This window comes from Protobothrops mucrosquamatus, unplaced genomic scaffold (genome assembly GCF_001527695.2).
Source record: "Protobothrops mucrosquamatus isolate PMUCROS unplaced genomic scaffold, P.Mucros_1.0 scaffold841, whole genome shotgun sequence".
Taxonomy (NCBI): Eukaryota; Metazoa; Chordata; class Lepidosauria; order Squamata; family Viperidae; genus Protobothrops; species Protobothrops mucrosquamatus.
Genome location: NW_015387096.1, coordinates 74,098 through 101,865, shown reverse-complemented (window position 1 = coordinate 101,865; position 27,768 = coordinate 74,098). Strand labels below are relative to the sequence as shown.

At 36.3% G+C, this 27,768-nt stretch overlaps 1 protein-coding gene across 1 annotated transcript in view; it reads left to right on the top strand.

The window, feature by feature from the left end:
* The window catches only part of ZNHIT6 (zinc finger HIT-type containing 6), a 43,493-nt gene extending 16,236 nt beyond the window's left edge, over window positions 1-27,257 (top strand). Inside the window, exons 6-10 of the mRNA XM_015818998.1 lie at window positions 2,104-2,172; window positions 2,910-2,990; window positions 3,159-3,239; window positions 17,689-17,825; window positions 26,990-27,257. Coding sequence (XP_015674484.1) covers window positions 2,104-2,172; window positions 2,910-2,990; window positions 3,159-3,239; window positions 17,689-17,825; window positions 26,990-27,066 — 445 coding nt within the window. The 3' untranslated portion in view covers window positions 27,067-27,257. The remainder of the gene's footprint in view (window positions 1-2,103; window positions 2,173-2,909; window positions 2,991-3,158; window positions 3,240-17,688; window positions 17,826-26,989) is intronic.
* Window positions 27,258-27,768: the final 511 nt, after the last annotated feature.

The window sequence follows — 27,768 nt, the reverse complement described above, 5'->3', positions numbered from 1 at the left end:
ATAGAACACTGGACTCCAACACAAATTTTGCTTCCCTTACATACCAAAGGAGGTGAAGTATAAATTGTGCCTTTTCTGAGAAAGAAGAAATAGTGTTGCACTGATAATTAAGATTTGCAAAAGGCTTCTACATTTTGTCAGCAGAATAGAAATTGAAAAGATAATTTCAGAATCCTATGTTGCTGCTAATTAATACAATAGAAAGAGATTTGGTAGAGCATAATTTGTTCAAACAGTTAAGGGGCAAATAGGCAACCCTCAATCAGAATAAAGCTAGAAGGGACCTTGGAGGCCTTATAGTCCAACCCCCTGCTAAAGCAGGAGACCCTATACCAGTGGTGGCAAACCTATGGCACGCGTGCCAGAGGCGGCACTCAGAGCCCTCTCTGTGGGCACGCGCATCATGCCCCAGAGATGGCAACCGTCCCTCTTCAGCCACCCACTAACTCGCCGAGGTCCCACATGGCCGGATGCATCACAGCACCAATGCGCTCACTGGCCTCTGTGTGCAGGGGCTGATGGTGTCAGGCAGCAGCCGCCCCAGCCTCACCTTGCCCTGTGACAATGGCACTCCCGCCCTGCCTTGTCTTGCCTCGACTCACCCAGCAGGACGAGCCTCCTGCCCATCGCCTCACCTGCCAGAGACCCCCTGGATCTCCCCCAACCCTGCCCAGCCCCCACAGGCGTCCCTCCCACGAGCAACATCGAGGTGATCACGCCCAACTTGGCCACACCCACCCAATCTCCCATGACCACCACAGCCACGCCCACCCAGTGGGCCATGCCCACCTGGCACCCGGTGATAAATAAGTGTGTTTTGGGTTGCAGTTTGGGCACTCGGTCTCTAAAAGGTTCGCCATCACTGCCCTATACCATGTCAGACAAGTGATTGTCCAGTCAAAGGTGTTTTTAAATTTATGTGAATAAGTACATAATCTGACTATCCACTGCTGTTTAAAAGACCAATGTGCTAGATGAAAGTATAACCCAATAGTATTACACCGTAACTCCATAAACCTCTATCTGCATTCTGCCTAGATGTTCATGGAAGTTAAAAACATGTACATCAGATTATCACAAGATTGATAAAATTATGTCAGTAACTAATTCATCGTTTGTATAAATTAGTTCCCAGAAACCTAACTCTGAAGAAGCACCTTGTTATGGTCCTACATTACAGATATAATTCCAACATTTAGTTGTACATCGTTAGGTAAAGGTAAAAGCCAACAAAGACACTTCACACTTTTTGAGAACAGCTTCGGCATACATACTATCTGTCGTCTCCAAGTCCCCTTACTACTTTGTATTGTATTTGTAGAAAAGAAACAGACTTTTCAGAACTTCTTTGCAGTGCTTGCTTCTCTTTATTCCCCTTCTGTTTATACGTGCCAACTTCTTATTCTAGTCATGAGTCAACTTCCCTCCTTTCTAAAAATGTTAGTTGCTTTCTTCCAAAAATCGTTCTTTTTTTCAGATTATTACCAGTCTGCTTGGATAATTTATCAAGTAAAATTATTTTATTTCATCCTAGCAAAACATGCATCTTTATTTCTAAGTAAAGATTGAAAAATGCTATGCATATTCTCAGGCTGTTACATCCAACAACTTGGACGTAGTATTTCATCGTACCTAGGAACAGACTGATCTACACTGCTTCTGTTTGCGATCTGCTGACAGAATGTTGTTTTATTACCCAGAGATCAAAATAATTTTACACCCGTAGCACTGTATTGTTTTTATTTATTTATTAACATCATACTTGTGATACTTGTGTTTATACATACGTACATGTGTAATGGGAAAAGAAACATCAATCCTTAAATATAAGGAAAACAGCAGTTAAGTTTAAACCATATTAAAAAAAAGTAGAAGAAACTTTGTATTTAGAGCCATGGGGAAGTACTTGATTTTCCTGCCTGTTGGGTTATATTTTGGTGGGAACAATTTAAGACTTTTGATATCTCCCCAAATGAACAAGCCCTGAACAGGTTTCTCCTACTTCTTAACTTGTTTTGAATTTTCTCTCTCTCTCTCTCTTTATTACAATTGCATTTGTAATAAAAAGAATTTTAAGGATCTGTACTGTTTTCTTTTTTTCAGGGAACAAAAGTTCTACTGGCACTTGAAGCTTATATTTCCTCAGAGTCATGCTAAATTCACAGAACAAAGGTATTCATACATACTTGCCAGCAAATTTACTTTCACTGAAGTTTATATAATTCTGTAATTAAATTATTTAAATAATTTCTGGATTATATTTTACAATTACATTTGAGTTTTTTTGTCTGGAAAGAAGACACAAGCTTCTGAATAAACAAATTATTGGGATATTTCTCTTTGAACTATTTTAAAATTGCATATCATCTTATCTACTTTTAGCTTTATCTGTGTAATCTAGGAAGCTTTAAATCGAGAAAGCATGGCTTATTGTACATACTATTTTTATATGGCTATATCCTGTATTACAATCTTGGTGTGTAACCTAGTAAACATCATCCCTCAAGCACTTTCTTCGGTTTCCTATCTAGAAAAGAATATACAACAGGAAGATTTATTTAAAGATGTGAAAGAATTATTTCAATTGGACTAAATAACTGGAACAGGAAAAATTTAACAAAGTATTTTTGGTATCTTGGATATGAATTCCTAAATTTTGTGTGTGTATGTGTGTTTGTGTGTGTATGTGTATATATATATATGTGTGTGTGTATGTGTGTATATATGTGTGTGTGTGTGTGTATATATATATATATATATACACATATACACATATACATATGAATGAACTATATATAGCTGAAACAGAGGAAATCATAAAACTACATACAGTACATATTAATGTGATGCTAACTGGTTTGTCTATTCCTACAAATATCTTCACTGATGATTTGTATTTCTGGATAAAGGGTCCCAGATGATAAACCTTTGTGTGATATTTTGAAGACATATATTGATCCTCAAGAAGCTGATCCTGTCAAGCAGCAAAGGTACTTCCTTCTACAAAATATTTGTATTTTCTATTATTTCAGTGTATTAATACAGTGTATTGTGTATATTATTCTTTTGGTTGGTTTCTCTTGCTGAAACAACAGGTTTTAAAGTTTCTGTATTTTTTGTTATGTGATTTTTTTAAATGTTAATGGTTTTTATTGCAGATTAAAAATCTACACAGTGTCTCCCCAGTCAGACATACAAATTTTGTTGAAAGTAGAAAATAGGCCTCATAATTCTATCAGGTAAGAATTTTAATTTTATTGTTATTAAAGGGAACAGCATATCTACTTAGGTTACAGATAATCAATTGATGAAGTATGAGATGATCAGAGATTGGATTTTTTAAAAAGAGAAAGATTCAGTATTGTGTAAACAATATTTTTCTCTCTTCAAAATGGTAATATCCAAAGAAGGCCTACAACTTATGCAGAGTACCTACTTTACATAAACATACTTTACATGGTTTGATTCTGGGTAGGAATTGAGAAGACTCTTGTGTGAAACTATTTTTTAAAAATGAAGATCACTGCAAATCTTTAAGCTATATGTACAAATGTAAGGCTTCTTCATGGCTTCTTGAGGATCAATATATGGTGTATCAATCGATGTAAGGCAGGGGTGTCAAACTGTCGGCCCACAGGCCGGATGCATCATAGCGAAACCGCGCCCACCCCATTGCCGGCAATGGCAAAAAAGTCGCGATACGTTGCAACATGTCACGTGACGTTGCAAGTTTGACACCCCTGTTGTAAGGCAATTCCGTTATTGTATTGTATTTACATTGTACTGTATAATACTATTATAGTTTCATTATATTACATTCTTATTTTATTAGGAAATAAAATAAATTTATAGTTATTGCAGATGGTGAAAGGAATTTATTTTCTCTTTACCTTGGTCTGTGCTGGAATTCGCTTCTTCCCTGTATAGCTTTGGTCAGATATAATATTTTTTCCATGCAAAATGGATGATGATGATGATGTTGTGAGGATGATATTATTAAACATATTGGGTCATCTTGGAAATTGTTTACTCAGTACAGTAATGTGTTTAATAATCCTCTCTCCGGTAAAAACAATAGGGTTTGCAGCTTCCCTTGTTCTTTTTTTGAAACTATGTGACTGATGGTTAAGAATCCATAAGACATTAAAATACTGTCAATATTGTAGAAGCAAATTTGCTTGACAGATGACAAACCCATCCCACCTATGATAGTGACATCTATTCATAGAACTCTTTTGATATCAGCTTCCCTTTTTCTTTGTCTGAGGCAGAGGGAAAAACCAGAAATGATTCCAGAGATTAGGAGAATCCATAAATGATTAATCTTACTCATTCTCACAAGTAAAATATACAGCATAAAAAGGCTAATTCATTGTCAGACAAAAGGAAAAGAAAATAGAGATTTTAAGAAAGCAGGCAGATTTTTTAGAGGAAACAGTGAATAGTTGCGATATTACTGATGGCACAGAGATCAGAAGCAATTTGGTAGCACCTTTTCAACTACAGTTAATACATTTTATTAAATGTGTTTATTAAAATGCTTTCATGAACTGCACCTCCCTTCATCAGATGTCTAGATTGGCTAAGCTGATGTTGAATAAGGAAATGGTCAAAGGGGGGAAGATACTTGGTTATGCAGATGAAGATTACATGAGAGTTACAAGTACCTTATTAATCATCAATTCAGAGCAGGGACAATACACTGTTGTTCCTTGGTTATGTTTGCAGGTTCTTAAATTCCTGTTAGATATAGCTATTTGTCTTCTTCAGAATTAATCCTTTTGTCCAACACAGTATGCTTGGAATGCCTTAGTAATGATTTCATACAGTAGGATTATTGCTTTTTCCAGTAAGGGAAGGAAAGAAGCAATTGCCAAATAATACAATCTGGTTGGGGAACTACATCTTCTTATTTTCCCAAGTGACTTTCCAGAAAAGGTTTATTGAGTAATAGAAATTATTGTACTCAATAAAAGACGTGTTTGCGATAATATATATATATTTGCCTCATCATGTATCACAAGTAATTGATAAGGCTTTTTGATACCTGAATAAATTTTCTGCGCACTACCTCTTATATGTGTATGGTTTCAGATATTCCTTCAGAAGTGTTGTAGGAGCACTTATAGTACGATGTCAGTGAAGAAGTAATTGTTGAACTTTGGTTCCTTTGTATGATGACTAAGCTGTTGGGTTGTGCTACATCCTTGATATTTCTTAGACACACACATATTTGTTGTGAAGAATATCTCCTTGTTTTGTGTTTTAAGACCTAAATATTACAATTCTAAATATTGAACTAGTCTTTAGCTAACTGCTAATTTAATTTTCTTTTGGATAGCTAAACAAAGTACTGATATTTATTTTTTCTTTCATTGCCAAATCTGTCTTGAGGATTTCCAGTTATTATATGCCAACGTGATATTACAGCAATCTTTCTTTTAAACTGGTGATGGTTTGCATCCATCTTCTACAATCTTCAAATTTCTAGTCCCACTACTCCATATATCTTTCTATAATCTTTCCCACGATGTTTGCTGGTGAGAAAATGCAATGTAAAACATAGTTTCAGGATTTTGCTTCATGACTGACTTTTATCATACCCTTTTTGTTCCCAAAGGCGTTTATTACATTTGCTATAACTTTTTGATTTCAGTTCTGTCAATGCTGTTTGCTTTGCAATTGTCCACCTTTAAATGAGGAATTATTAAATAGTGGACACTCTTTGATTTTTTAAAAAAAATGTTTGGTGGTTTATGTGTCATTGAATTTAATGAACCTTACCGTCATAGTTTAAAATTTTGATTTCATATAGGAATTCTGTAAATACTTAGTAACAGTTGAGCCACCTGCAATTTTGAAAGTAATATGTTGAGGAAACATTTTAAGAATTACATTTTTATTTACATTATTTTTTTAAGAAACACAAGATTTTCAATTTATTACAAAGCTATGAATAGCTAAAGGGGGAAACAGTTTAGGAACCTTGTTCATATTTCTCTTTTTTCAGTATTCTATCAGTATTTTCATTTAATGCTGAGAGCCTGTTTTTGCCTCATTTCCTTAAGAGATATACTTCCTTATGTATTTCAATATATTTTTGATGTGCTATGTTAGCAAGAATCCATTACGTTCTTCAGTAAAAAAAACTGTCATCTAAATTCATTCAACAAATAGTGCTCGGTCTTCTCCATTTGCAATTGCACTATAAATAGATACCTTATGCTTCCTTAGATTGCACAAGATTGTAGATTGGCATCTTGAATATCAAAAGTGGAATGCTAGCAGCAGGTAATATTTACATTCACATAGGCATCTCAAGGAACTAGCAAATGAATTCTGTACCTGAATATCCTGAATTTCAATCTGTGTTTTGTTTTGTTTCTCTTGTCTAAAAGCCAATCACAGAAATCAAGGCTTTTCTTTACTGATAAATTCAGGAAGAATTCCAAAAAAAGAAAAAAAAAAGAATGATTTTTAGAACTGCAATTTTTTAGCTTCACATTTTCTCACCAGTTACTTGCTGACACTTTATCCTATCCCATCATGTGCAACCTTTAATACTGTACTTGCCTAGTATTGGTCAGTCATTTATTCATTTACTTTAGTCTTGCCAATAGTATTTTTTTTTTTATCAAACCTGGTAGTTCCTAGCACTACCTCAAAAGCCATCCTATTCTTAAAAGGAAATTTTTAAAGGCAAATGATTGACAAAGCAGCTAAAAAAAACCTCTTTTTTATAAGCAATTACTTGTTAGCATATAAATAATGAACATTCTCAAGAATTATTTCGTACCAAGCTGATTCTTCTGTGACTCTGTGACAAATTTAAAAAAGGTTCACTTTCTAAGCTGTCTTCAGTGTATACCTGTAAGAAGGTAAATGCTACAAAGTATGTAGATATTGTAGAATTTGAACTAGTAATAGTGGATGAATAATTGGGACTAGCCTCAATAATTTAAATTGTTTCTTCCTACTGATTTGAGGTAGGAATTTTGTGTGCTGCTGTCCAAGAGAACCTACAAAACGTATTTTCACTTCTCTTTGCCAAAAGGGAATCCCTCCGTTTTATCTTTTACTGACAGAAATGAACTAGAATTGTTCTCCTGACCTTGTCATGAGAGGTTTGACCTTCTTTCATTGGCAGAGCCATTGGAATATGTTTGTTTTCAAAAGTGAGTGGCTTTTTGGCAGGCAATCGGCAAATAAAAACTTCATAAGAATGCAAAGACCTTATGGGAATGTGAAGTTTAAGAATTTTTTTAAAGACAACCTATTGTATATTAATTGAAGACTTCTTTTATTCATGAAGGGACGTTTGCCAGGTAAGATGAATGCATGGCCTAACAGCACTTTTAATAAAGAGACTTTGTTCTTTTAAAGGTTCTTGTCTCGAATAACTAAAATGTATGCAATACTTGATATATCTGATTTATTTTCTCGTCCTGCTTCATCATAAACGTTACACAGTTTCTAAGACATCCGTTTTATATTTTCATCATAATTCATCATAAGTATAGTTTGGCAAAGACATCAGACTATTTCAATATCTAGCTATCTAAATTAAAATCCATATACCGTATTTTCCGGCGTATAAGACGACTGGGCGTATAAGACGACTCCCGACTTTTGAGAAGATTTTCAGGGTTTAGAAAGTTGTCTTATACGCCGGAAAATACGGTATGTTATTCAAACCACAACTTAAGAATGATTCATAAGGCCTGTTCTGTTACATCACTGTAGTGTTTTCTGGATTTTGTTGTTGCTTCTACTTTCTTTTCCTCTTCCCCAAATTTATTATTATTTATACCTGTATTTTGTACATCACTTTGAGATGATATAGGAAGCAATACTTAAGATTCATCATTTTTGTGCCTTTCAGTCATTAGTAAGATAAATAACAACAAAAACAAAGATCTGCAAACCCAGTCATTGACTGTGTCATGGCAGTCACGGCAGGCAGGTGCCACTAGAAAGTTGCATTAGAACAGAGGAAGGGAGGCTGATCTTGTGAAACTGTTTTTTTCCTATTCCTTCTCAAAAATCACCCAGAAAAAAAATCCCTTTTAACATTATTGGAAAGGTCCTCCACCCAATTTGACTGTAGGAGGGGGAGCCATCGCTACCATCCTTCCTCGGTTGACCCCTCTCCTGAAAATGGTTTTCCTCTTCCAAGTGGGCATCCCACTCTATCAACTGAGGCGAGGTTCACCAGAAGGCAAGTTTGAAGCTCAGAGGAAAATGCCGATTCCTTTTCTCCCTCGCTTTCCTCTCTGGCGACTCTCTTCTGCGGCGGAAGAAGGGACCCAGGTAGGCCGCGCTGTTGCTGCGGTTTCTATACCTGCCCTGCCCTGCCCCGCCACATTGTAAATCAAGAATTAGGAGGCGCGAGCAGGCCAGCAGCCGCTTCCGCGATTAGTTCGGGTAAGACGGCTGCGGCTGGGCGGTCCTTCTCTGCCTAACTTTTATCGCTGCTTCGGTCCGCCCCCGCTTGCCCTAGGGCTCGTGGGGAGAGCCAGAGGGAGGGTGCTTCTCTCCGTGGTATCCGGCGAAGTTAGCTGGAGGGGAAGGAGGCCCTAGGAGAGGAGCGGCGTCACTTTACCGCTTGTTCGTGCTGTATTAACGCCCCAGAAGTACTTCCTTTAGCGGTCCCGGTGGAGTCTCTCGTGGCGCATTTAAGACGAGTCTTCGTGGGTCACGATTGCATTTGCCAATGCAGTGAACCGAGGAGAGTGGCGCGCTCTCAATTGGAACCCCACAAGCTTAAGCCAACAATTTCAAAGTACCGTATTTTCCGGCGTATAAGACGACTGGGCGTATAAGACGACCCCCAACTTTTGAGAAGATTTTCAGGGTTTAGAAAGTCGTCTTATACGCCGGAAAATACGGTACTAGACTTCATTTGGGAGTGTGAATAGGGCACATTGGTGGGTGGAGTGAAGCTTATGTACCACTTACAGGTTTGGAGTTCATGATATAGATCCAAGCTTGTCTGCATGAATTTGCCAGCTGCAGAAGCCATTGTGTCAGATACATTTTCAGCTAAGTTCTGAATAAGGCTGAACTATCCCTAAAACAAAACATCTGGTCCTAGAGACTTTTGCTATAATGAATTATTGAATCTTCCACAATGATTAATAAATTGATATGTTTATATTCTGCCCCTTCAGTGCTCTCTTTGATGCCATTTCACACTGTTTAAATTTCAAAAGTATAACTGAATAGCGTTAAAACTATAATTTAAAAGACATCTGTCTGAAAGCAAAGTGAGAATTTATTTACCTTGCCCTGCTTCTGGATACTCCTTAGCAAACATCAGTAGAACTTTTGAATAAAACTTAAATCTGTAAGGAGCTGCTGAAGCTACAGCATTTGAAACAAAACAGTTTTCTTTAATTTGTGTTTGTTTGTTTGTTTGTGTGTGTGTGTGAAATAGTGATAATCAACTGTATAAATTAAAAGTTGTGGACTTCTAACTAAAGGGGCATTTCCAAGAAGTTTGTGTTAGTTAGTGGTGACACCATATCTCATATTTACATCAGAGCAGTTTTAGATTGTGTGACCATATATGCTATATATTCAGAATATATAGCAATAATAAACATTGGATTACTCAAAAAATATATACTGTATGCCCTAATAGTGCCTTTCCTTTCTTAGTCTAGTATTGAGACTACAACTGCCAGAGGTTTTAACCATCTTGGATGGAAATGCTGGTTGTTGTGGAACCAGAACATATGGAGAGTGCCAACTTGGAAAATGCTTTGTTTCAGTAAATGCAAAATAAGATTCAACATACACAACATACACAACATACACAACATACACAACTGAAAACAAGTTGTTGACCATGTTTATCCTTTCTCTATCAACATTATTTCCTTTTAGAATATTTAATTCCAGTCTATCCACTCAATTAATTTTAATTTTTCCTAAGAAGATATGAATCTTTTCTATTCCTTTCAGTTCCATATTAATTTTTAAAAGATTCCTTATGGTCTCTGCAGGCCCTGTTATGTATTATTACATTTGAAAAGGAAGTTGTATGAATAGTTAATGATACTGTTTTCTGGGACTTCCTAACTTGCTGCATTTCCTCCTATTGTGCCTCAGTTTTGCATATTTTACTACTATACACATTCCTGAGTTTCAGTCCCATTGCCCTTTAATGAGTGAAATGATGGTACTATTCGTTATTATTTCATTGGTGATCATTTCTGAATGAGCTTGTTCATGAACTTTGGTCTTATTCTCTGAAATACATATATTGGATGTTGTACTGTTATCTTTCCTTATTCAGACTTTTGCTCCCAGGTCTGTGACTTTAAATTTTGTTGGAGTCTTTACAGATCTATGTTTTACATCAAGGTAGCAGATGGCCTGATTTATTTTCATCCTTTTCAGGTTTTTCAATAAGACCTGGAGCCTGAATTCCTACTATCTATGTATATATGACTTGCACTGTAAATCCGGTCACATTTCTGTACTTCGCACCTTGTGTTAAACTTTCTCTTTTTTTCCCCTTGGTGCTTCAAGAAGAGTGGAAAACAATACTGTTTGGAAGGGAGATTGCTCACTTGTTGGTCAAGAAGGGCAAAGAATCAGCTGAAATGTGGGAAGGGTGGGGAGAAGTAGTAATGAGTTTAAAATCTTTGTATAAAAAAAGGACAATCAGCAGTTTGGTATAGCTACATTCTAATTTTCAGTAACTTGCCTAGATGCACTGTGTTGTACGCCTTCTGCCCTGCCCAAGCCTAGCAGCCATATTAAGGCACATGATAAGTATTTCTTAAGTCAGCAACCAACAAATATATGATTAACAATCTGGTATAAATCTGACTATTAGTAGAATTGGTAATTAACTTTTCAAGTGTTTCGTGGCATTCTATTCCATGTTAAGACTAAGTTTTTGTATCCTTAGATTTAGTGTTATTCTTGGATATTAAGGTCCCTGATAGCAACAATTCACCAGGAAGAATGCTTTTTTTCCCCAAAAAAAATATATGGCTTGTTTACCCTTTTCTGAATAAGAATGTCACACTCATAAAAATGTACATTTCACTGGTATCCAGATTGAATTATTATCATTAATCCTCTGGGCCTAATTCTGAATATTATCAGACATTGCACTTAATTCAGAATACAGTTGTGATATGCTGCTTACCATAGTTAGTAATTTCAGAAAATGGTCATTGGTTTGCATGGCAAGTGGAAAGTGCCTTTACAATTCTGTTCAGGCCATAAAGAATGTAAATCAATCTTAACAGGTCTGTTTTTTGTATTATATAATCTTTGTAAAGTTGTCTTTATTCCACTGGCATTTAAAGCAGATGGATAGCGACTCAAAACATGGCCTTCTTGGTAAATGCACCAAAATTGAGCAACTACTTTCCAGGAGGATCCCTCTTTTTTATGATTTTCCTTCTAAAATCTGTTGACCTTATAATTGTAAAAGGAACATATTTGAGGTGCCTTAATTTTAATTGTCTTAAGCAATTTTAAAAATGGAATTATTGCATAAATGAATGTTTTAGGAGGATTTTTTATAACTGAATTTTCAAGCCACTGTGGTTATAATAGTTAAAGCCAAGTCTCAACATTTTCCTTCTCTGGGTCACATTTTTGAAATGTTCAAAGTGTATTTGTGTGTCTGAAATTGGGTTAAACAGTCACTGAAGTAGCATAGCCAACTACTTTCATGTGTTAAGAATACATTCATGGCATGTTTTACAACCCACATCTGTTCTACAAATGTCTTCAAACCTAGATACATTGTGTAGGAACCTTTTTCTTCAGCAATATTGTCATTTACCTAAGTAAAATATGAATATCATGGTTCACTGCATTATAAACATATGCATGATCCTTTATGAAAGAGTTAAAAAGTGCCATTCTTCACATTATGGTAGTGTACACTATATGAGGGAAAAGAATTGTTGTTTAGAGGTGAAGATAACTAACATGATCCTTTTCTTTTCACAAAAACTCCATCCAAAAGTGTTGATCTTCAACTTCAGTTGAGAAGTATGGAAGTGGTTAAAGAGGTTAGCTGAGGGAAAACAGTTGGTAATTCAGTTGACAAAGTGTCTGTGTTTTCAGGAAATTGCATTTATTTAGTGTTTGAATCCTTTTTATGGGGATTTCAGCCAAAGAATTGTTTAAAGTGTTGTTTAAAAATCATCTTGAAAAAGATTGATAATCTTAATTTTTCCACCCTGTTTAAATTAGTATTGAGGCAAACATACAGACAACATTTCAAACTAAGTTATATAAACTAAATTTATAATCCAGTGTGTAGTTTTTTCCCTTGCTGTACAACTGCGGAGTAAATCTTGCTGTATTCTAGTTCAGAAATCATAACCACAAGGAAGGTTTGTTCACTACTTAGGAATGAATGTCCATCTGTTAGTTATTATCTCTGCTGTAATGCAGTTCCTCTGAATTAATACATGAAAGGAATTGTAAGTGTTATGTATATCTCTTCTTTGTTCTTTCTACCCTCCTACTTCATGAAATGAAGTCAAACATTGTACATTATTGTTAATAGAACATTCTCTATTAATAATGCACTGGCTTTTGAGACCCAGTCTAATACAGTGATCATGGTTGCACCAGAGAGACCTACGTTTATCCACCTTCATCTTCAGTCATTGGGTGGCTTTGAGCAGTAATTTTCTCTCAGCCTGACTTATTCACAGGGCTATTGTGGAGGGAAGAATTGGAATAACTTTGTATGCCCCCTTGAATTCCTAAGGGAAAGGTGAAGATACAAACATAGCAAATAAGGAAATAAGTAGATAACTCTTTTTCTTGAATCTTATGAAATGTTACACACCTGGTCCCCAAATTCACATATTCATTTCCTTGAGGACTGGTCTGTAAAATGTAATGGTGACAGATTGTGACTCCCTTCAGGAGCCATCTTTGTCAGTATATGCAGATATCAGAATATTTTTTTAAATTCTTACACAAGAATTCTTTTCCCAAACACAGTGTTCATCTGAATACTCTGCAAGATCAGATGAGCAACTCCATCATAAGATTTGTATCTTTATCATCAGCCACAAAATTTCCATGATTAAAACTCCTGTTGAATGCTAGAGATTAATGAAAGATTAAATCCTACAATGCCATTGGAATGATTTACAGGACAAAGATTATGAGGAGCGAAAAGAAAGGATTTAAAATTGTACTATTTGATCAGAGATAAACAATTTGCACAATATTTCTGATAACGTGTACTGGACCATTTACTGAAGCAGAACTTAAAAAATGACAATTTATGGGTTACACATACAAAAAAGTTAGGCTATGGGAAGAAAAGGTAATTATAAAAGGGATAAAAAGTTACTATATTAGCTTATGCTTGGTGTGCTGAAGGTTGGAGCCTACAGTTTTTACTTCCTCCCCCTCCCCCGTACCTTCTGGTTTATTTTGAATTTGTTTTTACTGTGGTCACTAAAAACTTCATTAAAATTATTTTAAAAATAATTACCTATTTATCTTCATTATGACAGAGAGGCAGGGTATATATTTTTAAAATTCAGTAGAAATAGCATCATCTATAAAGTAAAATATTAGAAGCTAACAAAGACCCTTTTGTATAAGGAGACACACACACACAAAAATCACCTTTATCATCATGGGTACTGTGAAAACTAAAATTAGGAGAGATTGAAGTGAGCTAAACAACACCTTTGCATTTTTCATTTATCTCAGAAAATTGCCTGTCAAATTGGGAGAAGATTAAGAAGCTTAAAAAGCCCAGGTTGAAAGAGACAGAGCAGATGGTAACCAGTTTTTGAAAAAAATGAATGTCAAAGAGAGAAGGAAGCTAAAGCTTTAAAAGACAAGAAGGACAAAGCTGTAAATCAAATGAACTAACAGCACTAAAGACTACAAATTATGATTCAGCAGTAAATACTTGTATACTACCTTTTGAGCCACTGTTATATTTAGCCAAACATGATTAGCTAAAGATTAATATATAACCTTCTGGTCTCTTCTTAGTTTCCTTTCATCTCTCCCTTCCTTCCTGCTGATCATGGAAATTAGATGTCAACAAGAATGTAAGAGATAAAGCTCTGTTATAAAAGCTGTGGGTGGGTTGAGGTGGTTTCTTATAATATGAAAAACTGTCAAATCTAACATTGTCATCTCTGTAGTTTACTTTGAAACACCTAACTTAGGCTTGTTGTTTTAGCAGTGTTGAAAATCTGTGGCAGAATTGATGATAAATTGAATAAACAACGTATTCAAGGCTTGTTTAAGTGCTGAATAAATTTATAATAAAGAGAATAGTATATTTTAATAGAAAGAGGGTTAACCAAGGAATTAAAAATAAAACGACAATAAGTTTAGTTAGTAACATTACTGTAAACTCTTCTCCTCTCTTACAGTTCTTTAGCTCTTCACACTCTACCAGAGGCCTTGAGTATTAGCCAGAAGTTGTCCCTGTCTGTCAACCAATAAAGTTTACTTAAAACTAGGCCTTGGTGATCTAACACTTGAATAATTTACTATCATAAAATAGTTTAAAGTACAAATGTTTTATGCTCTGCCAAGCTGGACGCTAAGGATGTTTTGTCTAAAACATGAGATAATGGAAAGTGTATTGTGGCATGTGAATGACTTTAGCCTTTTGGTGGTAAATGTTTGCTTAATCAGAAAAGAATGCGTGGAGATTCTTGCCAGTGGAAAGGTACCGCCGTACTTTGTATTAAAGTACTGTAAATAAATCAGCAAATATGTTTCTCCTCATGTGCCGTTCCAAATGTTATGAAAGCACTCTTTGAATTTAAAATACTCTTATCCTTTTTTTAAAAAAATGGGTTTAGGAAGAACTGGTCATAATTACTTGAGGTAAAAAAATAAATAAACCAAATTATTTTCATGATGATTGAAGTTGGATTTAAGGGAAGCAACTCTTGCATAAAGTTCTTTCTTTCCAACCAGGAAAAGCAAGTTGCAGTACTGTATTTTAATTGAATTTGGATCATTAAACTCTAGCTCTGTGAAGTTTATCAAAAATATTAACCTGTGCCCTGTCGTTATTGCTAAGGAATTCTATAGCAGAAATAATCTATACTAGTCCAGATTAGGATAATTGCATATTGGACATTGAAAAGAGCAACCTGGTGCCTTCTGGATCCCTCAGACTCCCAGCTCCCACAATCGTTTTAAGAGCATGATAGTTATTTAATAATTATAATTTCTCTTAGGAATTTATGTCTGTTCATTTGGGGTTTGAGGCATTGACATTCTCATTATTTTCCTATGAGAAGCTTATTCTGAAGTGTAGTAGTTTGTACATTCGTAAAATACAAATTATTACAGTTTAGAAATACTCTATTGATGTTTATTTATTGCCATGAATGCATAGTCCCAGAGGGAGAAAAATAGTACCCTGTATATGGAATTGGTGTTAGATCAAAGATCAAAGTCATTTGGGTAATTGTAAACACATGAATAAATGGAATTTTTCTTTGGGGAATTCAGTTTGCAGTTGCTGATATGGGGAGTTCAGGATTAAACTACAAAGTTAGATTATTGCAATTTGAATTCTGCTTCAACAAACAACCACTAATTCTTCCCAGCAGTATCATGTTGCTATGTAACAGTGTTCTGTGAACTTTGTTGTATATTAATTAAACTTTCAAAATTTGGTCCATAGAGTGCTTTGCTTAATATTGCTAGTTCATTATTGGGAAATTGAAAGAGCAATTTATTCCTGAGATAATTCTCTGATCTTCTTTCTGCTTCTCTAATGGTATATAACTTATGGGCCCATCTATCTATTTAGTATATAACTAAACTGAAACAAGCTTGGAGAGCAAACCACTGCCAAAATATAAAACCCAAGCTACAAGTAGTTTCTATTATTTCAACTTAGGGGCCCATCTATATCTAGAAAACCCAATGAGATATAGGGATAAAACTTCTTTAAAAAACTTTATAGCTTTCAGCTCTATGGCCACCTTGCAACTTTTTTAAGGCAGTAACATTATTTTGCTTTGATACTCAAGTGATTAGACATAACAGAAACAAAGTCATTAGAGTAATTTTTCTTGTTTGGTGGGCTGTTAGATCCGATAAGCTGCCAATAATGGTGAGTTATTAGATTCAATAAATTCTAGAAATGAAATGAAATTACGTGTCTTTAAATTGCAAGTGTTGGATTATCTTGTGATACATGTTCCTGCACAGAATGCACAGCAAAAGAGTAAAGTAAAACTACTGTGTCAGTTTTTTATTTGCATGGAGTTGTAGGAGATGCACTTGTAATCCTACCTACCTCAGCATTGTTCATAGTGAAAAATGTATCAGTTTTATTTATGTTCCACCTGAGTGTGTTCAATTCATACTACATGGTCTATCTTTGGCTGTCATTATAATTCACATTAGATAAAGGATTAAATAAACAACAAATGGGCATCTCAATGTATCCGTTTGGTGCATTCTAGCACTAACAGATCCCGCATCAAATTATAGTAAAGGACTTTAATTTGTGTTCCTTGTAGAAATATACATGTAGGAGGAAAAATCTCAAGCATTTTATATAGTTCTCTCTTATAATATTACTGTTTTTATCATTTTGATTCATTTCTACTGCTGCACATAATTTTAGCATATTGTAACTTACCCAGAGTCTTCTGAGTTAGGCAGCCTATACAATATGTAAAACAAAATGAAATGGCCAAATTATTCCTTATGTTAGCTATACAATCATGCTTAATGTGGGTGTATGCTTTTCTATGAATACAGATTGATTTTATTACTGAACTGAGCAGTGGGATTGGATTTGATCACATAAATTACTGTTTCCATTTTATTTTATTTCAAACAAAAATTAAATAAGAAATGTGTCTACATTTTTGTCAGAAAAAAATGGCCTACTGTTTCAAGATTCATCCACCTGAGTTAGTTTAAATTTGGCAAGAATTATAATAAAAATGCTAAAAATATTCTTGCCATTGGAGAAAATCCTAAAAAAGATATTTAGATATTTTTCAAAATTTAAATCCATTGATTAAGGCTTTATGGCTTGAAAATCTGAAATGTGATATATATTTACTCCAAGGCATTCTCTTTACTAAAGAAATGTTAAGTAAAATAGTTGTAACTCTCCCTCCTCCCCCTTTCTCTCAGAAAATGCTACATAGCTAAGTTATTTCAACATCATAAGCAAAGCCCAAATTAGGTATTCCTGTAGTTGGAAAAGGAAAAAAAAAACTTATGTTGGAACATCCTAAAAATGGACTGTTTTTAAAGGCCAACAATATGGAATTGCACGTTGCAATGGAATGTTGAGCTGTAAGAGGTTTATTACTACCTCAGAATAAATTTTAGGGATTTTCCATTGGTTGCCTGAAATACATGTCTCTCTTTATGGAATACAGGGTGAATTATTACTGCATAAAAATATGTCTTGGAGAGTGACTCACCAGAATACTAAACATATTTTCACATGTCCTAGAAAGCTGAAGTTTGATCGGCAAACCTGTCAACTTTTTAAAAGGCTGACATCTGATAAGAGAAGTGAATATTTGTTTCTGAAAAAAATGTCATATTGTTTTTGCATTTTCAAAGATATTGATATAGTACGCTTGTGCTCAAGACACTTATTTTTATGTTGGAATAATCAAATCTCTATATAATACTTATTCTGCTTATTATCCTTTCCAAAAGGTATCAAGAATTGGATGCCAATAAAAGCCTTCTGGACAATTTGAAAGGGAAGGTTGTCATTGAATATCCAACTCTGCATGTGGTATTGCGGAAATTCACAACAGATATGGTGATTCTTGGCCAGAATGTAAACAAAGGTATTTGTTGTATATTCTAAATAATATTTGATGCAGAGAATAATCATGTATTTAGGTAGTGGTCTATGAAGAGTTGTTTTGATGATGATGATGATGATGATGACGACGATGATGATAATAAATAATAAATAAATAATAATAATAATAATAATAATAATAATAATAGCAGCAGCAAATATATGATCGGCGTATATGTTTATTCTTTCTAGTTAAATTTCATGTAACTTACTTGTTGCACTAACATCACCAGAACATTTTTCTCCTATTTGCACATTTGTTTTGTGGGAAATATATCAAGATGTCACAGTTCTGATTTCTAAGTAATTGAATTTTATAGGTTTGGGCTGTGGTTTGTTCTCCAAGCTTGTTTCAATATAATTTCTGAATGTTTCATTACCAAGCCAGGTAACATCAGCAGGATTTTCTTGTCCTAGTCTCCTTAGTTTATAAATGTCTTGTGTGCCAATATGGTTAGTTGGTCAAGCGATTGGTTGTTTGTTTGGTGCTATATTTAAATTCTGAGTAGCTGGTTGGTGCTCTTGTTGATTGACCAATTTCTGAACGAAACAATCAAAAATTATATTGAAACAAGCTTGGAGAACAAACCACAGGCAAAATCTAAAATCCAAGCTACAAGTATTTTCTATTATTTCAAATTTTATAGGACAGATGCCTTACAAACATTCTTCCAGACAATGTTGTAGCATAGCATGTGTTAACATCTGCAGTTTTCCAGAACAAATGTCCTTCTTAATTGGAAGTCTATATACTTTGAATCCTTACACAGGGCTTCAAATTTTCACATTATATCTGGCTATACATTCTACTTCTTGTAGGATGAAACCATTAAAATCCAGTTGAGAACCCGGAGTCTCTTCAGGTGCTATTAAACTTTAATTCTCAGGGATGTTCATAGCAGTTCAGCAATAACTAAAAGGCCTTAATAAAAGTTTAAAACTAGTAGTATAGAATTAGTGTGATGGAATGGATAAAGTATATATATTCTCTGACATCCTGTCACATGATCTCTCAAACATATAAACTGCATTTGTCATACAATCTGAGACTGAGAAAGAGCTGGAGGATAAACAAAATAATGTTTTTTATACAGAGAATCTGTCACAAGGAAAGAAAGTTGACATGAGCAAGAAGAGGGCAGGAAGCTACTAATGTTGAAATTGGGCTCGGTGGGAGAGAAGAAAAATGGGTAACACAGAAGGTTCCCAAACTTTCTTGGCTCAGAACATCCTTAGTAGTTTTCAAACTGTATGCCATGACATCCCACAATGCCACAGCAAACTTACCAACTATTCCATTTATTAATAGCAACAGCATAGCAATAGTATTTTAGGCTTATACATTGCCCCATAGCACTGTCTGGGAGGTTTACAATGTAAAAGCATTATTTGCATATTGCAAATAATTTTTTTTAAGTTGTAAAATATCCTGTGGCACCCTTGTGAATTTTCTTCAGTGCCCCAAGTCACCACAGAGCACAGTTGAGGAATCATACGGCTAGGGCCCAAAGAAAGTTTTTGAGTTCTGTTCTGGGCCCAGTGCTCTTCAACATCTTCATCAGTGATTTGGATGAGGGGATAGATTGGAAACTCATCAACTTTGCAGATGACACCAAGATACAGAAGGATCTTGACAGATTTGAACATTGGGCGCTATCTAACAAAATGAAATTCAATGCTGAAAAAAGTAAGGTTCTACATTTAGGCAAGAAAAACCATATGCACAGGTACAGTATAGGTACTACCTCACTCAGTAGTAGTAACTGTGAGAGGGATCTTGGAATCCTAGTGGACAATCACTTAAATATGAGCCAGCAGTGTACTGCAGCTGCCAAAAAAGCCAACACAGTGCTAGGCTGCAATAACAGAGAGATAGAATCAAGATCATGTGAAGTGTTGATACCACTTTAAAATGCCTTGGTAAGGCCGCACTTGGAATGCTGCATCCAGTTTTGATTACCATTTATTTATTTATTTATTTATTTATTTATTATTTAAATTTATATACCACCCTATCTCCCTTACGGGACTCAGGGCGGTGAACAGGCAATAATAAAAATCACAGTAAATATTACATAAAAGCCTGCTCTAAAATATAAAACCCCTAACAAAACCCAATCAAAACTACGCCAGGCCGGCCGCATGGAACAGATGAGTTTTCAGGGCTCGGCGGAAGAGGCGCAGGTCCACAATTGTATGTAGGTCGGGGGGCAGGTCATTCCAGAGGGCAGGAGCTGCCACAGAGAAGGCTCTCCCCCTGGAGGTTGCCAGCCGGCATTTTACCATGATGTAAAAAAGATATTGAGACTCTAGAAAGAGTACAGAGAAGAGCAACAAAGATAATTAGGGGTCTGGAGGCTAAAACATAATAAAGAATGGTTGCTGGAATTGGGTATGTCTAGTTTAAAGAGAAGGACTAGGGGTGACATGATAGCAGTGTCTCAGGGGCTGCCACAAAGAAGAGGGAGTCAAGCTATTCTCCAAAGAACCTGAAGCCAGGACAAGAAGCAAAGGATAAAAACTAATGAAAAAGAGAAGCAACCTAGAACTAAGAAGAAATTGCTTGACAGTTAGAACAATTAATCAGTGGAACAACCTGCCTCCAGAAGTTGTAAATGCTCCAACATTGGAAGTTAAAAAAAAGAGACTGGACAACCATTTGTCTGAATTGGTATAGAGTTTCCTGCCTGAGGAGGGGTTTGGACTAGAAGACCTCCAAGGTCCCTTCCAACTTGATGATGATGATTATTGTTGTTGTTATTGTTATTATTATGCAATCTTGGGCTCCTGAATAGTTATATGCTCCAAGGTGACTGAAGGGCACAGAAAAGGATGCAAATTGAATTTGAATTTGATAGGATTGAGTAATCCTGTCCTATCTTAGGATAGGATAAGATTGATTGCCTAAAATACACTTCTGTCTTTATGGAATAAAGGTGAATTATACTATGCAAAGGAAGAGAATGGTACAGCATAGGATCTGTCTAACCAGCACAGATATCCAGAAAGAGGAGAGGATGCAAAGGCACTAAAAAGATAAAAGTTATGTTAGCTGTGATAGATTTCCAGTCAGCTTTAAATATAACTTTAACTATGGGGAATTTAGCAGCAAATACATTTTAAAGGGAGCTCACTCATTTCAACAGTAATGGTACTGTTGCCAGCATGTGGTGAATCTCTGAATTCGCATAAATGCTTTGACAGTAGAAGCCAGAAGATAAGGGAGAACCCCACTTGTATTGCTATCTAGCTGAAATGATAATTTTTACAGAAAAACCATTTTTTCTATTCTTGATACACCATAGATTTTTTTAAAAAAACTGACTCTGTTCAGAAAAAAAGCTCTTATATGCTTGTCTTGTCTGATCAATCCTGAGAACTCACAACAGCGGTTCTCTGTACATTTCTGGCATATTTCTACATGTTTCTTGGTAGAATTATATAGATGTTGGTGACATTCTAGTTTTTGTTCTGTTTCTTGTAAGTTTCCCATTAGCTCTGTTTCAGTAAAACAAGTGTTCCTTTCTAGGGAGTGTGGATTCCTGTCTATATGTAAAATTGCTCGACCACAGTCTAGAAAGAGTTAATAAAGCTATGAAAGGAGAATTGGGGTAAGCTGGAACACAGAAGGATCCGGGTGATGAGCACATCAGGAAATGAGTGATCACACTATGACATCAACAGCCAGGCATTAGGCAGTCTTTATTACAATATCTTTGGCTCCCATTCCACAGCATTATGTTGAAATATTGAAATGTGCAGAAATATCAGGATTCAACAGTTTTCTGCATGAATTAGAAATCTAAGAGAATCCTTAATGCAATACTATCTGACAAAATTATTTTATTAGATGTTATAACTGAAAAAATGCTTATGTTGCTTTCTTAATACTCGCAGTGAAACATAATTATGTCATATATTTTTTTAATTTCTGTCACTTTTTGCCACAAAGATATTGCCCTGAAAGGAAGACAAGCCTGAATTTTAGATGACCTCTTAAGGAAAAATAGCAAAAGAAAGTAATCCTGTGCAAAGTCCCCAACTTGGCAGGCTGAACATTTTTATTTCAGCTGAAATCGCAGCTGGAGATTTTCTTCAGTCATAAATCTGTGGAAGTGATTCTCTCATTATATATTTGTGCATATTTGTATGTACGTACATCTGTCAGAACTGAGAGAAACCCTTTTATGTTGAGCAAAACAAGATAAACTTTTTCAAGGTAATTGCAAATCTTTAGCAGTCACATTCACAGTTATTGCTGGGGGGGGGGCAGTTTATGTTTCTATCAGATAAATAATACATAAATTGTCATTCCAAAACACAAGGCAGTGTGTCTCTGCAGCATCCTGGGTTTATGATTGAGTGCACTCTTCTCAGATATGGAGATGGCCCATGGCCGATAACCCATATCTCAGTGGACCTGTTGGAACAGAGACATTATTTTTCCCTTCCTGACTTCCCAACTGAGGGCATGAGAGTTCCTACGTCACATGTTAATAGTTTCTTTAGGAGAAGCTTAAGGGCATTTCTTCCATTTTCATATTTCTTTACTTTGATTATAGAAATAGTTTTACCAGCAAAATAAAGAGGACAGTAAGAATGGAAAAGTTCTTTTTTCCATGCCCTAAAGATATTCTTCAGATCTTCCATTTAGAAGACAGGGATCGGTCCTCAGTTCTCAGTTCTCATTTGACTTCAAGACAAGTCATCATAGTGATGACGATGATGACGGCAAAACTTGTTGGGGAACAATCCCACAGAAGGCAGGACATTTTTCCCTGTGCAAGAAACAGAAAACAAAGGAATCTCTTTATAGATTAAAAGCTTTTGTCCTGATTTTTGTTTTGAAAGTCTGTCTTTGCCGGCAGACCTACTAAAGTATTCTTTAGACAATGAAAAAGGGAAAGCACCGCCGGGTTTGACGTCTGGATTCCCCCCCCCCTCCGAACTTCTTTATAATAGCTCTTCTTTGAGTGACATGACTAGGGGAAAAAAGGAGGGGGCTTAGAATGAAGGAGTTGGCAACATTCCAAGATGCTGACCCACTTTGACTGCATGAGGGGATTATTTGAATTTTTTTTTCTCCTCAGTGCTTGGCCCATTTTCAACTCAGTCTTTCTTTTGGGGGATTCTGCCCCCAGACCAAGTTTCTGTACGGTTTTCAAAAGGCTTTCCTGCTGACAAGCAGAGTCCTGAGCCCCTTTACATAATTGCTTTCCATCACTCTTTGGGTTAGAAAAAAAGCATGCTCAGAAAGTTTCTACTACGCAACTGTCTTGGCCAATTTTTTCACTGAAGATATCTTTCCCCTTGAAGTAGATACGTGGCCTCTGTAGTGGCTGAAAGGAATAGAGTATCCTGATTATGCAGTGAAGTGCATAATTTAAGCTAAATTTTTGAAATGCTTCATTTTCCTTCTAGAAAGCCTTCTCGATGGGAATGAAACATGAGAAAATGTACTGCAAGCTTTCTTAGAAAGAGAAATAACTCTGTTCCCTTTCTTTCTTTTCCTCTTTCAAGTCTTATTTAAGATTAAAGCATGGAAGCTGAAACTCCTATCAGATTTTGGAAGCAATTGTTAAGCTATTCCATAAATTGTTTCCCATTTTAGAAAAGAAATGGAAAGTTTTTAATTTTACAACATCTATGAATAATGTGTCATTCCAATAGTGTGCATTTTCTGTGCCTTGATTAACTTGGAAACTCAGAGTGAGAAAAAAGATAATTTCATTCTGCTGCAAATAATTGACACAACATCATAAAATTTATTTGGGTCTTTTTCAGCTTCTCTATTTTAATTACAGGTAGTCCCTGAATTACAGCCATTCATTTAGTCACCATTCAAAGTTATAACAGCATTGAAAAAAGTAACTTATGACTGTTTTTCTCACTTGATCGTTGTAGCATCCCCATGATCTTGTTCGGATGCTTGGCAACTGGCATATATTTATGATGGTTGCAGTGTCCCGGGGTCATGTGATCACTTTTTGAGAACTTCTGCAAGCAAAGTCAAAGGGGAAGCCAGCTTCTTAACAACAGTGTTACTAATTTAACAGCTGCAGTGATTCACTTCATAACTGTGGCAAGAAAAGCGTAAAATGGGACAAAATTCACTTAACAACAGTCTTGATTAGCAATGGAAATCTTAGGCTCAGTTGTGGTTGTAAATCAAAGACTACCTATATATAACTATGACCTAGGTCAGGGGTAGGCAACCTTGGCTCTTTTATGACTCGTAGACTTCAACTCCCAGGATTCCTGCTGGCTCAGGAATTCTGGGAGTTGAAGTCCATGAGTCATAAAAGAGCCAAGGTTGCCTACCTCTGCCCTAGGTCCTTTAATTTTAGAGTGCAAAGATTCTAGATTAGTAAAACAATACAGTGGCAAGGTTCACTACTGTGTTGAGAGAAGGAAAATCAGAACTTCTAAATCTCCTGTAACAGAAGTACATAATTTATACATTCCTCACCGCAAGAAGAATCAGGAAAAAATGTAAATAGAAGACAGAATTGATTCCGATTGGGCCATGAAAGCCAAAATGCTTATCTTTCTTGGACTAGATCAGGGGTAGGCAACCTTGGCTCTTTTATGACTTGTGGACTTCAACTCCCAGAATTCCTGAGCCAGCATGGCTGGCTCAGGAATTCTGGGAGTTGAAGTCCACGAGTCATAAAAGAGCCAAGGTTGCCTACCCTTGGACTAGATAGACATTTTACAGTCACTTAGATCAGGTCTTCTCCATTAAGATTTTTTTTTTTTTTTTGTATTCCAAGATTTCAAGGCTTCTATAGCTAAACAATTTTGAAATTAGGCAAGATAATAAAATCACTACCAGGTAATATCATATTCTTGATTTCCGGGCATTCTTCTGCCAGTAGAATATACAGTAGAAAAAGAAAGTTGCTCCTGAGGTAATATCAGATCAACAAATAATCTCTTTCAGCAAACCTTCAAATCTCCTTATTTCTTTGAACAGACAGAATTCTAGGAGACTAAACAGACAAGTAGCAATCTCAAATAAATGAAAGGTCATTTTCTGAATAATGATCGAAATCACCCTTCCCTCTGAGGCAAACGTTGAAATTCAACGTGATTCTGAAATTCCAATCATTAGGATTCACATCACAGACGTTTTTGACATTAAAGCCTGACTTCAGACACCAAATATCAAATTATCAGAATAAATTGCAGGAAAAGGAAATACCAGGTTTTCTCTGGCATAGTAATCGTATTTAGTTTTTGTCCGAAATGTCATAACTGTATTCACAGAACTTCTGCCCATACCTCTCCAGCATACATAATAATACGAGAAGGGAGGAATCATCTTGGATGAAACAGTAGTTATTAATATTTTTAGGACTTAAATATAGTAAAAGGAATGCTGATCTTTATCAGAAATGGAAATTCTTTTCATGAAGCCTGACCAAACCCACAGAACATCTACTACTACTTTGGTATTATTACTTTCTGGTACTTCCATTGCCAGAAGCATTCTGAGCCATAGAGTAGTAGAGGATGAGTGAGTCTCTAGAAACCAGCTCTTAAGGAACTGCTTTGGATAATCAGGGGCATTTGATAGTTCTGCAGAATTGATTTTGGAGGGTGGGGAGATGATTTGACATATACTATCTATATACCACTAAAACTCTTGTGTCTGTAATTTTAAATTAAGCAAAACAGTGCATCATAGGGCAACATTTTTTTGTACCAAGGTACTTTAAGTGGCTAGCTTTTAGAATGTGTCTAAAATCTGGGACACATTACTCCCCTGGAATAGAAATTTTTAAAAGTTGTGGTGGCTTCCCACAAGCCAGAGCAGGAAGTGTGATTGTCATTTCCAAATTACCTCACAATATTCCACAATTCATTGGGGAAGCCAGCAGTTTAAACTTAGTTGTGATTGCTAATGTGTCCTGCAAGCTTCCCCAAAGCCTGAGAAGTGTAGCAAGAGTGCAGCACAGGTTAAAGAGGTGCACGAGGATGTTGCGTGGGTCAGGAGGGTCCCTGAAGATGTGTGAGGCCAGCATGGATGTAGGGGGTTTGGGGAATGGTGTGCAGGAGAGGAATACACTTACCCAAGCAACTTGCAACCTTCCCTGCAGTTTCCCCATTGATTTGCTCCCTGCACAAGCAAAATCAGTGGGACCACAGGAAATTGCAAGTCTAAAGCCAGTAGGCAAATAAGTGGCTGCTGCCAGGTAGTGGAGGGAACAAGGGAGTACACAAGAAGTGTGGCAAGGATTGGGGAGGGTGTGCAAGGAGTAAGGAGTGGAATTAGTGAGGGTAGCTTGATCTTCTAGATCAGTGATGGCGAACCTTTTAGAGACCGAGTGCCCAAACTGCAACCCCAAACCCACTTATGCATTGTCGGGTGCTGGGTGGGTGTGGCCCATTGGCTGGGTGTGGCCAATTGGGTGGGCGTGGCTGCGGTGGTAACGGCAGACTGGGTGGGACTAAAAAGTTCAATCAATCAAATCAATTCCAACTTTGCAAGATCTTTTTTTTCCCCGCAAAAAGTTGAAATTGACTCGTTGATTGAACCTTTTTTTTTTTTTGCACATGGCGGCGGAGGCCTAAAGCAAAAAGGCCTAGGACTGGGGCGACGGTGTGCATGCGTGCCCACAGAGAGGACTCTTGAGTGCCGCCTCTGGCACCCGTGCCATAGGTTCGCCACCACTGTTCTAGATTAAAGATTTGAAACTATCTTAATTGATCAGAGGATAACAGAACCGTTTTTTTAACTGTTAGCAGTGCTTTACAGGTAGTCCTCATTTAGCAAACACAATTTGGGACTCAGTTGTTCAGTGAAGTGGTTGCTAAGTGAAACAGTGACTGCGCTTATGATCTTACTTCAGCTTACCTTTGTTTTACAGACCTGGGAAGGGCTTATATGTAAAGATGGGTCCCAAAGTCACTTTTTCATCACCATCGTAACTTTGAAGAGTTGTTGTACAAGGCACTTGCTAAATGGGGGCTACCTGTATTATTTTGAGAACTATAATTTTATAGCAAATCCAGAATTTGTACATCTCATGGCAAGCTATTTATCAATAACGGTGTGGTTATAGATAGGCACATTAGTAGCAGATGCAACTAGATTGAATTAATAGCAAAAACTGTATAAATATATTTCTTTTTCCCCTTTAGAAATCAATACACCTAACGAAGAGATGATTAAGGAAAGGTATTCTGAGGAAGAAGGGGAAATCCACGATAGCTCCTGAAGATATCAGTGGAATACAGATTGAAGTATTTTATATTACACTTACCATTTTTAGGACGTATTCAGCAAGTATATTTGTTTTGAATTTTATTTTTTGTATTAAAAAAATCAAAATCTATAATCACTGAAAGGCAGTACAGACTGAACAAATAAATTCAATAAAGATTAAAAGATCAAGTGTGTAATAGGGTTTTATAGAATTTGCAAGCTTGTTTTATTTTCACTTCTTGACCTCAGTTAGTATAAATATTTGTTGTACGTTCGTGTCCCTAACCAACATAGCTTCAAGATCACCTTATAGATGTATTATAAATATGTTAAAGAATCACGTAGACATCACATTTCTTTATGTTATTCCTTGCTCAGTTTTCAAGTACTTGCTAACGATTCCATATACCGTATTTTTCGCACCATAAGACGCACCTGACCATAAGACGCACATAGTTTTTAGAGGAAGAAAACAAGGAAAAAAATATTCTAAATAAATAAAAAATCAGTAATGTTGAAAAAGCTGCTCTAAAGCTGTGGTGCGGTCTGGAGGCCGCTGCGGCCTCCCGAACGCCTGCCGTGGCCTCCCGAACGCCCACCGCGGCCTCCCAAACGCCCGCCGTGGCCTCCCGAACGCCTGCCGCGCCCTCCCGAACGCCCGCCGCGGCCTCCCGAACGCCCACCGCGCCCTCCCGAACGCCCGCCGCGGCCTTCC